The 17,906-nt window shown below is 41.2% G+C and overlaps 1 protein-coding gene across 7 annotated transcripts in view; it reads right to left on the reverse strand.

The window, feature by feature from the left end:
• The window catches only part of TMCC3 (transmembrane and coiled-coil domain family 3), a 346,055-nt gene that overhangs the window by 66,725 nt on the left and 261,424 nt on the right, over positions 1-17,906 (reverse strand). The window contains exon 2 of one of the 7 annotated variants that reach the window (XM_077111618.1): positions 2,721-2,804. The exons of 3 other annotated variants lie outside the window; for them this stretch is intronic. Coding sequence is in view for 2 of the 4 variants with exons in the window: in XM_077111628.1 (XP_076967743.1) it covers positions 16,437-16,514 (78 nt within the window). In the remaining 2 variants the exon portion in view is untranslated. Of the gene's footprint in view, positions 1-2,720; positions 16,070-16,436; positions 16,723-17,906 lie in introns of those variants that run through there. 3 more of the 7 variants (XM_077111628.1, XM_077111617.1, XM_077111627.1) reach the window with 3 other exon arrangements.

Raw genomic sequence — 17,906 nt, forward strand, 5'->3', positions numbered from 1 at the left:
AGTATCCCTCAGACAACCAACAAGAGGCACCCCTGCAAGAGGGTCAGCCAGGGATGCTTAACAGCTGACACTTACTATTTCCGGTTTAGGGCTCCTGGGGTGGGCTCTGGGCAATCTGTTCTGGTGGGGGGAGGGGGGCTCTTACCAGTGTAAGAAAAGAGCCCTTGTGTGAACAGACGGGGCTTAACTTGGGGAGATAAAGAGCTCCTTGAGCACCCCAGCACTGGTGAAGCCAGGACTCCCTAGAGAGACTGCCTGTCGGAAGGCCTGTCCTCCCTTGCGTGGGCTGCTCAGGGGCATGGCCCACCTAGGACTGACCTCAAGGCCTGGCACAGCCCTGGGCACACAAGGAGGCATTTGAGTCATTGGGATCTGGGATAAGGCAGCCTGTCCTTGAATCTTCTACTGAGATCCTGAGTTTGGGCTGCTTCAAATTTTGCGCCTGAGAAGAGAGCCAGGGGAGAAATCTGGGTGCAGCCTTGGATACCTACACCCCAGCACTGCTATCAACTTCTACCACGGTGGCCAGAAGTCCTCGCTCCAGACCCACACAGCAAAGTGAGGAGCAAATCGGCAAGTTTAGCATTAATGCGACTGACCATCTTCTCAGTGCAAAGGCTGCTCATTTAAATGCATGGCAGTTCATGTGGAGACCCTCCCACTGAACCATCATGACCTCTTTTTGTTTAAAGCTTCCTTAAAAAAAGTTACACACGCTTGTTTTAGCTGCATTTAACGGCAAAACATGCTTGTCTTTAAAAAGCTACAAAAATACAGGGAAACCAGAAGAAACTAAGGCCTCTGTCATGCTACCATCAGGAAGTAGCTGGTGGTCCACCTGGATTCTGTCTCTCTCCTCTCAGGTGTTCACGCAATTCACCTGGTGATTAGGGCAAAACCTCAAGAACCAGATCAACCTTGGCAAAATTCCAGCCCTTTCACTACCTACTAACACGATCTCTGGCAAATCATTTAACCCCTATTTGAGTCTCAATTCTTCATCTGTAAAATGACGGCCTTTGATACCCACTTCTTAGTACTACTGTGAGAATTAATTGTTTTAATCCACATAAAGCCCTATCACAGTGCCTGGTACAAGACAAGTACTGTTATGCTAGCTTTGTTAATCTTCTATATGTATGTACTTCTGTTTAAACAAAAGCACTATTTTCTGTATAAGATACTTGCAAACTTTTTCAATCAACAGAAAAGCATGACTTCCTGATATCAATAAATACACGTCTAAAACACTGGTCGTTTTGAATCCAATAAAAAGCTTTTTATAGGTCATCTGCCACCACTGAGAATCTCTCCAAAGAAAACGACAGGATTTTTCCCTAAAACTACGTTCACAAACACATAAAATTCACAGACCTGAAGTTAAGTCATCAAACCCGGGCCGTAAATTGATGTATTATACACAACAATATTTAATACATAACATTGTATATTCTAAAGTAAAAAAAGAATATTTAAAAAGGAACAGGATTGGGCAGTGCAATGGTGGCTCAGCAGGCAGAATTCTTGCCTGCTATGCCGGTACACACACACACGCACAAAAAAAAGTAAAAAAAGTAACAGGATTATAAATGAATCTACTTTTTAAATGTGAACATTAGCTCTCTTAACTATAATGCTGAGGTAGTGATATGAGATAAAACTGAGATAAAATTCAGTCACACATGACGCATAAGATTAAATTCTTCACTTCTGTACATACATGAAAATCTATTGACTCTAATCATCCATAAAAAGGAATGAACTACTGAGACAAGTGACAACACGGAAGATTCCAAAGCATTACGCCAAGTGAAAGAAGCCACACTCAAAAAGGCTACATGAGTCCATTTATACTGCATTCCAGAAAAGGCAAAACTATAGGGACAGAACCAAAGTCAATAGCTGCCAAGGGCTTATGACAGCAGAGAGAGGATTAACTACCAGGAAGCAAGGGGAAACAGTTTTAGGGTGATGAAAATTGTCTATATCTTGATTAGTGGCAGTTAAAAATCTGCATGTATTTGTCATAATTCAGAGAACTATACAACTAAAAAGGGTGAATTTTACTAGATGTAAATTATACCTCAGTAAAAAAATATTGACACGTCAGCTTTTATATACATATTAACAATGGTAAAAATGCTAAATTCTTGTCAAGGTTTAAAAACTGCCTGCTAGCAAATTCAAAATAACTTTATATTTTATTTATGCAAAATTAAAATGCCCACAAACTTACACAAATGCTACTTAACACATACAAACACAAAATCCAGCATTATTTTGAAAAAAAAATCTATTGCACATATTAAAGTACGGCTTAAAATCACCATCATAAGTACAACTATCTGAGAAAGTTACTTGGGAATAGATGGGCAAAGGTGAAGATGTTCTTTCCCTTTGCCCCGGCAATTTCATTTCTAGGCTATCTCCCCTGGAGAAACTCTCTCTTCAGTGCATAGATCTTAATGGAATCAGTCTACCTGTCCACCATTAAGAGAACAGCTACATGGCTATTCATGCTTAATAACAGACAGCAGTAAAACAACAGAAGTGAAAGAGGGTAAATTGTTAAAACACCGAGTTGAAAAAAAAAAGCAAGTTACAAAAGAAAAAATAAGACACCCTTTATGTAAAAATTCAATACAAAAACAATACCATATCTTATTGATGGAAACACCAACATTTGTATATACACAGAGATAATACAAACTTCAGGTTACCGTGTCCTCTGAGGAAGCAGCAAGGAGAGGCTCTAGATAGTTGTGTCTGGAACCATTTACTTCTTAAACACAAGTGGCAGAAATCTGAGGCAAATGTAAAAAATGTTAATATCTGTTAAATCTAGAATGGGAGTTATATATAAAAAATGTTTTTTCCATGTTTGAAGTGTTTAGCAATTAAAAATAAATTTGTCAACTTACTATTTAACAAGCACCATTTGGTTAGTAATTGGACATGGACTTTCTCAGTCTCAGAAAATTCCTCCCTCTGTGAATCCATAGTTTACATTTCAAATTTAGTATAAGTTGCTGTTCTGATGGGCAATTTCATTACTTTATCATTTTGGAATCTGATGTCACTGCATTTATTCAACAGGACCTTAAATTAAATTCACAACTAAGACAAGCATAAACTTAAGAAAATTAAAATCGACTGAGAGTTTAATAAGCTAGCTGCCCTAGAAAAACATTCAGGCTCATTTTAGGCTATTGTGTAAATAAACTAAGGAGCAATTATTTTAAAGAAATATTTACTGACGAAATAACTATGACTTCTATTGCCCAAAGTATCAGAAAACGTAAAATGATCCTTGTATACAGATTTAGTGCCTTTTAGTCTTTCAACAGTGTATGTGTTATTCTTATTTAGGGAATCCTTTACCATTAAATTTATGCCCAAACCCGCAAATTATTTCAAAAACAAAGGTTGAAAACTTATCAACATTGAACTTAATGAAAATCACAGGAATACAACACTGTTTTAGTCGATTTCTGTTGTCCAAAGAAATAAAACTCCAAAAAGTGTTTGCTGGAATGATGAGCTTCAACTTGTAAAAACTATCCTTAAACAGCACCAATGCTCAAGAGCTCTCATTTTTAAGTCTTACTTTAAAAATAAAGCTTAATTTGAGCCTTGAGCATCTCAGAAACTTTCTTATTAGATCATTTTAAATGGCCAGAATGTTAGTCATATTTCTCAATCGCAGAATTTAACATGCTCTCACCCACCCAAATGGTGGAGCAGTTCTGAGTGCTAGAAATAAAATGTGCATATAAATGTGTATAAAATAGGGCCACTCTTGTTTCCTGGTTGGTAAGTAGGACACGATGAGACCCCTGAATGAAGGAGGACGACCTCATTTTAACTTTGCTCCTCACACACCCAACAAACTCTGCAGAGGCCAATTCAGTGAGTACCTTTAAATTCCCCAGCACATGTGGTAAACAGTTTATTTGGCTGATTTTATATAATAAATATTAGTTGATAATTTTGCTTAAGTTTTTTTTTTTTTTTACAAGCATGGTGCCTTTCCCAAAGGAAAGCACATGTAATAAAAGCATATTCATCCCATTATTAAAATGCTCTCGGGTTAGGTAGGAAATGGTGTGGGTATCTGGGCACAGTCAATCCTTCTAAGCTCCCTCAGTGTCAGACCGAGATTACAAGGCAGGTGGACACTGCCAAATTCCCATGGCTGCATGCACAACCCCTAAATATCTAATGATATTTATCACGGTACCGGGGTAACTTACAAATGAGGGTAATTAAGTCAGATGAAGAAATAGCTGATTATCTACAGATCTGAAATCTTTTTGTTCATTTTCCTAACATGAGTGACAAATCATGTTAAAATTAGAGTTTCTCAGTATGTAGTCCTGCACAAGGGTGCAATATATTTACTTACTGAGAGGGATCCAAGTTTGAAAGTGGTCTTGGTTTGACAAAGGAGCTAGTCCGGATTTGAACGCAAAGTCAGGCTGTATGCCTGCTCTTCCATCTTCCCTAACCGACATGGTGGATGACAGATTATTAAGGCAGCGGTATATAACTGGTGGTCAGTTATATACTGGTGGTTTGGGAAAGAAAGGTATACATTCTTTATACTAGAACAGCTTTTGCAAGAAAGGAGAAGGCTTTTTTTGTAACATTAAATAGAACTTATTGACAGGTAACATTTAGTTCAAAGGGAGACTTGAGAACAAACTAAAAAATAAAACTTTAACATCTTCTATCTTTTGGGCTTTCCTCACTATAAATGAACTGGAGTCATGCCAACTTGAAAATTTCTAAAAGCATGAGTAAGCTAGAGTGTTCAAAACACTCATTTCAAATCCCGGGGATCAGGGGTGATACCAACCTAGAATAACTGAACCAAAATTATAATCTTTTGAGTTCAGTTGATTTAAAACCTAGAGGAAAAAGTAGTAGAAACTTATTAAAAAATTCATACATATGGCCAGCAGTATATTTTTAAAGAGGTGATAACTACTCAAAAATGTTGCTGGGATAACTACGTAAAATTCTGAAAGCATATCAAATAAATTCTAATTGGAACAAAGATTCAAATAAATAAACAAAAATAAAATAAAAAAGTGTATTAGAAAGACACGGGCAGTTTGTTTTCTAAAATAATCTCAATGTAGGAAAGGCCATTCTAAGAATGACACAATGGCTGGCTTCTCAGGTCCCATAATGCAATTTCACAACATATCTACATTCACTCATTCATCCAGTACTTACAGAGCCTCACCTATGACCCAGGATGTACACCTGGCTAAAGAAAATAATAAAACCAAATTTTTTTGCCAAAAACTTTTAAATTTCTTCATGGCAAAGCATGGCTAATATATTTTTTAATATAATATTTAATATTTAGCATTTACTACATGCTAGTTCTATGTTCAGTTTACATACAAAAGATCATAAAGCAGTGTGAAAGGCAGAATTCTAAGATGGGCCCCAAGATTCCCACCAGCTATTAGGTCAGATTACAGCAGTATGATGCTCCCCTTGAGAGTGGACAGGACCTTTCAAAATGAGGGGATTTCAATTCAATAATGACATTACTTTATATGGAAAAGGTGAAGGGATTCTGCACATTTAATTAAGGTCCCTCATCAGCTGACTTTGAGTCAATCAAAGGGTAGACTGCCCTGGGCAATTAGGCAGACTGCCGGCATCAGGTGAGCTCCTTGAAAGAGGGTCTAGAGACAAAAGTGGCAGAGATGTTTTTCTGTTGGCCTAGAAGATGCCACATGGCAGGGAGCACAGGGCAACTTCTGGGAGCTGAGAGCTTCAGTCCTATACCTGCAATGAACTTAATTCTGTATAGAACCAGTGAGCTTGGAAGAGGATCCCAAACATCAGAGGTGATTGTAGCCCCAGCTGATACCTTGATTTCAGCTGGCGAGACCAAGCAGAGGGCCCTGTTCATCTGTGCCTGGACTCCTGACCCTCGGAAACTGTAAGATCAGTTACAAAATGATAGAAAACTAAATACAGTCAGGAATGACAAAGCGGAAAATATACATTCAAAATGAATTATTTAATAAGTAAAAAAGCTCTACAGATCAATTTAAAAGATCAGTAACCCAAAAGAAAAATGGCTAGAATATATAAATGGATAGTTCATAGAGAAAGACAAACGTTTTTTAAATATATGAAAATAAGATCAACCTCATTTGGAATAGGAAACATATAAATTAAAATGAGCCCCTATATTTCATCTATCAGATAGGCAAGGATCAAAAAACTTGATATCACACTGTGTCAGAAAGGGTGTTGAGTTGAAGCATACAGATATTATTGATTGTTTATGAAGTTATCGGGCTTTGTTCAATGGCGCATCCCCAAACCTCCTAGTGTTTGCCACAGAATAGGCTCTCAATTATTGTCGATTCGGTTTGGAAGCATAACCTCAAATCCACACACCCTTTGATCCAGCAATTCCATTTGTAGGAAATTCAGCCTACTAACACAATCCTCACATATGCAAAAAGAAGCATGTACGAAGGCAGTCAATGAAACACTCTGCAGTTACCAAAGACTGGAAAGAAGCAACATGCATGGCCTTTAATAAGGAAATGGCTCAATAAATCATGGAACACCCATATAATGAAATCCTGCGGAGCAATTAATCAACATTGACATAGATCAAGTTTAGAATATGCCCTCTGGCTTCTCAAATTCCACAGTGTAATTTCACCACATAGCCACATTCACTCATTCATCCAGAATTTATAGGGCCCCAGCTACAAACCAGACTACACACCAGGTTAAAAATCATACAACCACTTCTGTGAGGGCTGGAGCAGAGACCCATATGCATGGAGGGTAGGCACAGGGTCTAGGAGGAAGGAGGCCAGAACTCAAGAGTGGAGACTGAGTGAAAGACAAAGGTCAGGTGAGAGGGACTGGGTGTCAGGCTAGGGAGTTGGGATTCTGACCCACTGAAAAGTTTAAAGCAAGATGTTAACAAGACATTATGCAAGGCATATATTTACTGTAAAAATAAAGGATTATTCCAGCTGAAGAAGTCTGTCAACTGCAGATCATTTCTGAGGTCATCTGAGGAGTCTCAATCTTAACTTGAGCACCTGCCACGCGTTGAGTCACTCAGGATGCTTGAAGGGAAGTTGAGCCTTATAAAAATGTGAAGTATGGCATACTCTTGAATCACACCATTTTATGGGGGTGGATTCAAAGGATGTACTTAAGACATCTGCCTCATCTGGAGAAAGATTTACAAGTACCCCTTTCAAGCATCTGGGCATGTTTCGCTCAACCATATCCCTTCACTAACTGTACACCCAGCATTTAGGAATTAAACTAAGGTAGTAAACTATTAAACTCGCATCTATGTTTCCTTGCTGTTCTCCTTAGTCTTCTGTGCCTTTTAAATGAGTCTTTCAAGCACTTTGCCCGACTGCCAATAGAGAGACTGAAAAGCTCTTACTGAATGGGCCTCATCTCATCAGATAAATTAACATCTATGCCAACTAGTGATTCAGTCTCAAATAGAGGCCACCTGTTCCAATTAGCGAGATTAAAATAGGATACCATTGACTATCTGAAGTTGAGTTCCAGGCCTTCTGACGAGCACAACGTCTTCAAAAAGATAGTGAGAGGGGACTTTTGGCTCCAACACACAATTGCACACACTGAAAGACATATATTTTCATACTGAAATACAGTTATCACTAAGGGCATATTTTATTTTTGGAGCACTGTGTATATCAGAACTTTTGTGAAAGGCCGCAGTTTAGGGTACCCATGCAATTGCCTGTATAATACAACAAGCCTACATACACATTTTAATTAGGTTCAACTTTACTTCAGAAAAACATAGAGCTTAAATTTCTTCTCCACCCACTATCTGTTCTTGCTTGAAATTCCCAAAGAATCCATATCTTCTGGATTTCTACTCTTTAACTTAAGGCCTTGTGTTGCTCATTTCTCTCAGGGTGTCAGAAGACCAAAGAGGAAACAATGCAGAGACGCAGCGTGAAGCAAGCACAACCCTCATTTTTCTAATTTTTTTCATGTATGCTGACCCAGATAAGACCTCTTTTACCTTACCAGAGTGGACTTTTGTTCATCTCAGTAACAAATATTAATTTATATTAAATCAAATAAATTGATTCATACCTCATCTGGCACACAAAGGATTTAAAGTATACTATAAGCAACACACACATGCACACGCTTTAAAACCAGGTCAAGGAAAACATAAATTAGAAAAGAAGTCAAAATCAAGAGGTTAAAAAAAAAAAGAAAAAGTAAGCATTCTCCTGAATTTCACTCAGTTCACTTAAAATTTGGATCTTAGTTTCCCACTGGCCAAAACAAAAATATTCAATTACCCACATTTTCACAATCCATGGGAGCGAAAAGCTTTACATCATCTACTAGGCCACAGCTGTAAAAGAAGTATTTCATAAAGGAACAAAGAGAGATGCTACATTAAGACTAGATATATTAAAATGACCCTGAATTATTTTAAGTGGTATCAGACAAAAGCATCAAATAACTCAAAATCACACAGTGAGAGTTATTTCCTTTTCAATTCTCAGTCCAGTCCAGCTAACTCAGTCCAGAAGAATGTCTCTGCTCGGTGCTAACAGATTTCCAACAACGGTTTCCCAACCTTTGCTAACCTCCTTTTTAATCTGGCATTGTGGGCCTCAGGCTCAGGCAGTATTTAGGGAGAATAATAACAGTGATGCTTTAAACCTAAATTTAAGTTTTAAACAGTGAACTGATTTAGACAGAAATATTAAGAAACTAATAATACAGGTGGTGTGAAGCTATGTGCGTTGTGGGAATGACTGAAGTTTGGGAAACACTGTGGTAAACAACAAATGACTCAACGTCAGAACAAGAAATGCTGACATGAGCTTCCTAACGTCACTTCTTATGGTTGCTGGCACAGTTGGCAAGTGGGAGAGGTGGAATCAAATTTGATTCAAGTCCATCTTCTCAATCACTCCACACAATTCCTCAAGAGCCAGTGATGAGTGCAGACAGGGGTGCTGGGGATGGAGGGGAAAGGGCGGTGAAATGACAGTTAAGCAAATCACTGGACGTGGTATGGAAGGGGGATGATTGCGGAGTTTCCCAGGGATCTGGTTTGGAGACCGGCTGCAAGGAAAAAATATTAACCATGAATGGCAACAGGGAGGTTTTCAACATGCAGACTTTGTATATGTCGAATCTCTAGGTGGAAATGTCTCACAGCAGAGTCACACCAGGGCTGGCAAGTCAATATCTAAGGCGAAGTCAAGTAGAATTCCCCTCAGGGAGGCACTTCGTTGAGGACTGGCATTGGACAAGGTACCTCTCAACAGGCCCTGGACCATATCCCTGCCCTGCCCCAGTGTCAGAGCAGACTATATTGATTCTTTAGCCAAGGACTGGATTTGGCTTGAGTTTAGGAGTTGTGTTGCATGAAAATTACATGCACCAGAAACGCTTGTTACTGGGAGACATTCTCAATGAGAGACTGGCATGAAGAGAAAGCTCCAGGGGGCAAGAGTGGACTCAGAACGAATTCTCCTAAATTAAATGCATGTATGTGTACACTACAGCTTATGCATCTGGCAAGAAAGGGTGAAGAACAAACTTTCTGCTTCCTCCTCTTTGTTTCCCCTTTTGCAAAATCTTAGAATGTTCAGACAAGGATCAATTCATTTCACCAAACTGTATTTTGGAAAAAAAATGAAGCACTAAAAAATCATTTTTATAAAGTGGCAAAAGATCCAGGGCAGCTAAGTAATCTGTGATATGGACTAGCATCCCTCTTCACCCCGACACCCTATATCCCCAAATATAGAAATAAACTCAGGAGGATAATGGCCTAACACTAAATCATTCAAAGTCTTTTTTTTCCCCACCTAGAAAAGTCACATACTTTGAAGACTGTTCATCAACTAATTCTCTACTGAAAATTATTTAAAACTCTTATATTATCTAATTTATTGCAGATGTTTATCCTATAAAACTTAGCAACTTGAAAATATTTAAAGTAATAAAGGAATTCTCTTTTAAGATGGAAGATGTTATATAACGGTTAGTCCAATCTGTCTGTATTAATTTCACTGGTTACAATAATTCACATAATTTCACTGGTTACAGTTTTGCTGGATGTCACTTTTCTAGTTACGCAAAAGGAATGGTCTGGAGTTCATGTCTAAATTCTCTCTCAATTTTAATATGGTAAAACCTTTCAGACTCACTTTCCAACCCAATGCATAAGTATGAAAAGACAGGCCTTCAATCCAGTCAAGCCAAAGTCCCACAGGGAGTTCTTTTTGGTCACTGGGTTACTGTTTTCCTAGCTGCTTTAAACTGCCCTTTGTAAAGTTTTTAGTTGGCACAGGCTCCTCACGTGCCCTGAGATGTAAGGCAGGTACAAGTTTACAATCAGCCACTTAATAGCTTCCTGAGGGAACCTACACCAAATGGTATACATTTCAGCAAACAATTCTTAAAAAGATCTGGTCTCTGGAGAAAATGCAGTGTTGGAAATCCCACCTACTGTCACCACCCAACGGCATCTCCTGCAAGGGCCAGACAGCTCCTGTTTTGATGCATTTTTATTATTCCTCTCCCATGTTCACAGTAATTGAGCACTTAGGATATGCAGCCATTTATACAGACTACACCATTTAATCCTCACCACGTGCTCCAAGGGCAGTGTTATTCTATTCTAAGGGCCCACTGTACAAGGTTGTAATTCACCCAAGGACACACTGTGGAACCAGTAGAGGCAGACGGCCCCAGGACTGGCGTTCTTAGTCACGCCAGTTCATTTCGGCCAAAGTCTGATGTGCTCATGGGGAGACACAGGAAGGCGTGATTTTCTATGATGAGGGACTTCACAGAAAGATCACCAGGTGGACGATTATATGTGCAGATGAACAGGCCAGTCCTGGAGAGCTTCTGAAGAGAAACGTGTTCTGTGGGAAAGTCTCAAACTCGATGGTCACAAACAAGAAGGACCTTCATCTTGCATCTGCAACTGCCAGTCCTTCAGGGAACGAACACCAAGCTAGGAGAGAATTCTTTAATGACCTTCTTAAATTGTGAGTTAATTTAACAGCCTTTAAAGCTTCCCCAAACTACGAGCAAAAACTCTTAGATCCTAGGCATAATAAAAACTTCATAATTTAATTCACTCTATAGCATTCATTCATCAAATGTTTACTGGGTATTTATGACTACTTGCAAAGGACTGGCAACGTATTCGTTCACAGGAATCTAGAGCACACCACTGGGTACGCGCCCTGCAGAAACAGGACACATTCATCGTCATGCACTCAACAGGGTCACTAAGACAGAGCTATTCTCCAGAGAGGCAGCCAGGGAAGTAGGTAAAAACGCAGGATCTGGATTAGACAGACCTGGGTTCAAATCCCGTCTCTACCATTTCCTACTAGCCACAGGGATCTTGGAAAAATTACTTCTAACTTCCTCATCTGTAAAATGGAACTAGAAACAGGGTACTATGGGGATTAAGAAGATAGCACATTCGAAGTGCTTAATATTGTGCCAGTTGTACATCTAGTAAGGAATCAGTTCATGCTGGCTATTAACACTATTACTGTACTCCTCTTTACATTTATTCTCTTTTAGCTTCCTTACAGAAGAAACAATTAATGAAACAGACTATATTTCCTTCCAGTAGCATCCCCTCAAGTCAACAGATTATGCACAGATCATATAACCTGATGTTTCTTTTCTAAGGAATGAAAAATCCTCATTCTGATTCATAGTACAGTGATTCATGGTTCTCTTCCTTCTCTCTCACCACCCCTCTCCACTGAAAACACAAAAACACAATTAAGAACAGAGCAGGGCTGAAAGCTGCAGCCTCGCTCCTATGTCAAGATGTTGGCAATTTCCACTTAGAAAGACCAGGTTGATTTTGACCTCAGCAGCAGCCCTAGAAGTTCAGGCAGTGGATCTGAAGCAATCACATCCTGCAATCCAACTTGGTGGCAGCTGTCTTGGTGCCTACAGAGGATGTGACAAACGGGCGTGCTAGTGGTGTCTGGCAATTTGTTCTCGAGGAGGCGAACCAGTGAGCCTTCAGCAAAGCATAGCTCCAAAAACACACACCAATCTATCCACTCTGAATTTAAGAAAAATCTGACTTGAGGTACTTACCATTATTCACGGTTCCTTTAAATAACTCTTCACAATAAAGCAAAGTCACTGATTAAACGCACACTCATAAACTACTCAGTTTACTGCTTCACGGGTCAGGGCCCCACACAACAGAAGTCTGTTTTCACCCACCCTAGTTCCTGCCCAGGAAGTAAGCATCTACTCATCAACCTATTACATCCCTGCCCGAACAGTTCCACCCTGAGGGCTACAGCATTCTTATCTTGCCTGCTTTGGTCATCATTCATTAGGCAATTCAGAATCTATTTCCAAACCATGGGACACTGAAAGATGTTTTACTGGTGGTATCCACACCCTGTACTATCATAGTCTGGTTTTACTTTAGAAGCCAGAGACGTTTGTCCTTATCATCATTTCCTCCTTGAAAAGAGAAGGGTATTTCCTGGGGCCACACATATAAAGAAGATACACTCATCAGAGGTTAGGTTTGCAGAAAGACTGTGTCTGTTTTCTCACCATCATAGTCTGGATGACTAGACTAGCAGCTGGCACATAGAAGGGACTCAGTAAGTATCTGCTGAATGAAGTATTATGCCCCAAAGAGCCAGTGTCTACAGTACAAACAGGTACATAATCAGCATGATAGGTGCATCTGTTGGAAGGAGGTACAGAATACTAGAAATTTCTGTACTTTTCACAAAGCTAGCAATCTCTCCATTTTCAAGCTGATGAATCCTTCTTATACAGTAACAATGGCTGCCATCCAGTTCTTACTGTATACCTGGTGTTGGATTAGCATTTTATAGATATGACTGCACCTGTTTATCTCTTACTGACACCTGCTTCTTGTAAAAGAGGAAGCTGAGGCTTAGGATAACTACAGGATCCAAGGTTACACTGCTAAGCTGCACTAGCACAAGGTGTGTGGCCTAAGGAAAGTGGTTCTGCAGTCAGAAGAACCTGATCCAGAAGGTAACATCACCGCGCAATCAGGATAAAGTACATTAGCTATCCCCTCACGAGGTCATGAGTTGCTAAATAAGGTAAGAGATGATTGGGAGACACAGGAGAAATGCCAAAGAAAGACGCAATGGAATTGCTGGCACTTTAGAGAGATGGAGGAAGATTTTCATCAGCAGTTCTGATCAGTGGTGTGTCACCAACAGAATAAGCAAAAAAAAAAAAAAAAAAAAACGCACCTTAAATAAGGGTAACAATAACTAACATCTGAGTGTACACAACCATTATATATATTATTCTTAAGATACATGTTCTTATATTGTTCTTAAGATACATTTTCTTAAGGTACATGTTCATATATATAAAACACATGTTTCTGGAGCTCAGAAAAGTTAGGACCTTGCTTGCATGTTCAGTCAGCTGGGAAGAGGGGAGAGCCAGGATTCAACCCAGGACTGTCTGACCCTGGAGCCCTGGCTGTTTATCTACACCCAAGTGGCTGAAGCTGGCATTTTATAACATGTTAAAAAGGAAAGTTATCCACATGTAATTGATTAATAAAAATCAGTTATGGAATAGAAAGCAGACTGCCTGCATTCTTAAAAAGATGATAGGTCTTAACTATCTAGGGCAAGAAAAAAAAAAAGGATTCTAATTATGTACGCTCTTTCTTCTAAAGTAGAGGGATATTATGTTCATCAAGTTCATATGCATCATTTCTGAGTTTTACAAGATTAAGTTTAAAAATGTGAATGATTCTGACTTGTCAACTTAGAGAGCGCCACAGAATTCATTAGTTACAATACACTTTCATTCTGGGGGGGAATCTAGGTTAGTCCACCTGGCTGTAAAAATAGATTTCTCCTGCAATGTTAAAATAGTACACTGCCTCATTATTATTTCAGTCTCAAAGGCTTAAACAAGACCAGCAAGAGATATGCGTATTTTCCCAATTATGTGACCACGGCATCAGTTTTGAAGTTAAAAAGAAAAAATGACAACTCAGTCACAAACAACTTGATATCACAGAGTGTAAGCCCTTTCCTGGGAAGAAACTGTGTATCTCTGAAAGGTGAAGTCAATTCTTTCCCTACACCTTCAGTTCTCATTCGTGTATTTAGGGAGCTAATTTACCAAATGATTCCACAAAATCCCACAATCCAAGGAGGAATGACATAAAAAATTAAACCCTAATACCATGTTTTCCTTTTGCATCACATATATTCTCAGTGTAAAGAAAATAGGTCTTCAGAGCTACATCTAAGGCAGGTCCGCAAAAAGAAGAGCTCAAATCATCACGAGATGAGTTCTTGCTTCACAGGAAAATTGTGGCTGTTACTGCTTTCCCTTCAATAAGCAGGCTTACGGCAGCCTTAGCGACAGACTCAAAATTACATCAGCCCAGCTTCAGAAAGTTTCTTGAGTTTACAAAATTTTCACAAAAAGTTCTTCCTATTCCTCACTGCCTCCCCAATAAAAATACTAAACACAGGTAGCCAAGAAGTCATGACCTATGGCGATTTAAAAATGGGTATCCCCATAGTGATAGAACACCTCAAATGTGACATCTATCACAGCATTTTGAAGAAGCCCCCTTCATTTAAGATTGTGTTACTTTAACAGAAGAGACAGGTGTGAAAATGGAACAATGGAGGCATATGGTACAGACAAACCAAGCCAGCAGTTAAGTTACAGGCTTGCTCTCTAAGCAGCTGAGGTGCAAACTTTATCACCACCATTCACAGATTACGATGAGTGAGTTTTGGAAAGTTGCAGGAGTTTTGCCAAATCACTTAGATGTGCTCGCAACGTGCCTTCCAACCAATCATCCGAGATTACTAATCCTGTTATTTACAAAAATCATCACAGTTGTGACAAGAGAAACCAAGCTTCCACACGTTTTTCAAGTCTGAAACTTCTTCTGTCAATGCCTTTACACATCCACCCCAATTACAAATGCATTAGAAAAAAATCAGCTTTTCATCAAAGTTAATTGCCCTTCGAGAAACTTATAATTGTAGACAATCAAAGATTCTCTAATCAATGCCTTCTTCCAAATGGAACTTCAAAGACAGTCCCAAAATCAGAGAAATGGACGGGGGGAGTAGGGTGGATGCTGGAGGTAGTATTCAACCGAATATACTTAACCTATACAAATTTAAGTTATTCTATAAATGGATTAACAGATGCTAAAAGAAAAAGAAAAATTGGCAAATACACCAGAGACCGCTTACTTCATTTTGGGGGAATCAATTACTTCCTATACAAGGGGCCGCACTACATTTCTGTCACTATTGCCATTTCATTAGGGCGCTCTATCTACAGAGGTGGCAGGCAAAATCTGAGCACGGATCTACCTCCGTGAACTTGACACAGGGAGGCTGACACCTAAACCCGAGATCCTCAACTAGCGAGCAGTTGGCGGAGCAAAGAACTCCAAGAACCTCCTGCCAGAACAAATGCCAGGGTGGAGGAGGTGCTGTTTAAAATGGCACTTCCATCGGCCAAAATGAGAACCGAATCTGCAGCCTCGAAGATTAAACAGCCCCCCGAAGGCGAAGGCTTCCCATCCTCGGAGAGATGGGCGCTCAGGCCGCGGCCTCCGTCGTTACTGTTAAGCCCTAGATAGGCTTATGCATGCTCAGAAGAGCTATTTTCGCCCACAGCCAAAATCAGCAACAGCAAATTACAAGGCAAACAATGGAGAGGGCGCCTGCTCTGCACGGCTAGAAACTCTGGCGAGGCAGCGCGAAGAGTGACTTTTCACTCGGGCAGAGCCAGGAGCAGCCGCTGCGGGAGATGGGGAAGCCCGTCCCACTGCGCCCGGCGCCTCTATGCTCTGGGCGGTGCACAGCGCGCGGGCTCCGGCCACGTACCCCAAGCCCGAAACCCCGAAGATTGGGGAGACGCGACGGCAGCAAGGCAGATTAGAAAATGTGGGCCGTCCACCCGGGGGCTGGAAATCTGAGTCTCGGTGCCGCGGGTGGCGGATTCCCTCGTGCCCAGGCGCCGCACGGCGGGAGCTCCCAGGCAGCGAGGGTCGCGGAGCGCGTAGGGCGCGGGCCACCGGGGAGAGCTGGGCGTCCCCAACAGGTGCGCAGGAACAGAGGAACGGGAGCGCAGTCCGGGCTTTGATTGTGTCCCCAGCCCTCCACCCTTTTCCCAGCCCCTTCAGCTCTGACTGAGTCCTGGGAGCATGCAACTCCGGGAGCGAAGGAGCGTGCATGGCAGCGAAACGCGGGGGGTCGAGAGTTAACGCCAAAGCCAAAGCACCAACCGGCCTCGGCCCCGCGCGCCCTTCCCTCCGGGCTCGGCGCGCCCACCGCCCCCCTCCCCGCGGCTCTCACCCGCCTCTTGCAGCGGTGGTGACGGCCGGGGTCCGAGTAGGTCCTGTCCACCGTGAGCGCCGTGTCGCTGCCCGGCATCTCGGCGCTCGGGCTGGGAACTTTCTCGCCTCCCGGGGACGCCGCGCCGCTAGCCGCCTGCCGAGCCCGGGATCGCCTGGGAGCCGCGGAGGCGGCGCGGGTTGCTGCAGCTGTTGCCGACACCAGGGCGGCCTGCGCCGCCGCCGGGTGGTGGGGAAGGCGGGGCAGAGATGCGAGAGTCTCCTCCCCTTCCTCGCTTCCCCTCTCACCGCCTCCGGCTCCGCGCCCCGCCAAGGCTCCCAGACCCTAGGAGGTGCAATTTCTCTCTGGCTCTCTCTAGCCTCCTCTGGCTGAAACTTGATTCCACCCGCTCCCACACTGCCCTCCTTTTCCCCAAATGCTCGAAACTTACACTACATGCTGACTTATTTGTATGTTTATAATAAAAGATGGCTTTTATGGCAAGATGTTGAAACTTGCCATAAATGTTCCTTTTATGCTATTCTTTTATTCAACATGCATTTATTGAGCATATACCATGTGCCAAGCCCTGGGCTAAGGAACAGAGATTAAAAGAAAAACAAAGTCCATAAATTTTAATGATTCCACTGAACACAGAACATATTCCCACTTAAACAAAGATACTACCATGATGTCTATTTTAGTTTTGCACGTCTGACTCACCTTTCGGTTGTAAACACCTTGAAAGTAAGGACCGTATCTTTTCATGTTAGTATTCCCTGTTTCCAGTGAATAGTCCCTGTGCACAAAGGATTTGGAGTCTAGAAGAGAAGGTACTGACTGGTGAACAATTTAAATTGTTACCAAAACCAAAATTCAGAACACCTGGTCCGGTTACATCGGGTGTGCTAGTGGGAGACTGAGTTGAAATACTTGAAGAACAGCTGTTCCAGAGAGTGCAGCTAGAGTTCCAGGTGACTAGCCTGGAGGGAAGGAGGTTCTTGCAACTCCCCTTAAAGGGCTGAAGAGAGAGGATAATACTGAGCATACAAAAGGAAAATATTGATAATAAAAACAGAGGTGCTTTTGGAAAACCTCAAGTCATTAGCTAGGGAATGTCCACTAACAGAGGGACACGTTGGTAAAGTGGGTGGAGACGCTGAGGTGTGGAGCTCTATTTCAAGGCTGGAGGGAAATGACATCATCAGAATGGAAATTTAGGGAAAAGGTTCATGTGGTAGCAATGTGAAGCACTGATTGAAGACAGGTAAAGGGTCACTAGTTATATGGCCATTACAAAGATTGGAAACAACTTAAATGTCCTTCAGGAGGAGACTGACAATGAAAAACAACATAATTACTATGATGTTTTCTTCCAATGGAATATTAGATGACAGTCATACAATAAGGCAATGCTCGATATATGCCTATGGAAATATCTCTAACCTTTATGGTTAGGTGAAAAAAAAGCAATTGGGGTTGTATAATAAT

This window comes from Tamandua tetradactyla, chromosome 7, assembly GCF_023851605.1.
Source record: "Tamandua tetradactyla isolate mTamTet1 chromosome 7, mTamTet1.pri, whole genome shotgun sequence".
NCBI classification, from domain to species: domain Eukaryota; kingdom Metazoa; phylum Chordata; class Mammalia; order Pilosa; family Myrmecophagidae; genus Tamandua; species Tamandua tetradactyla.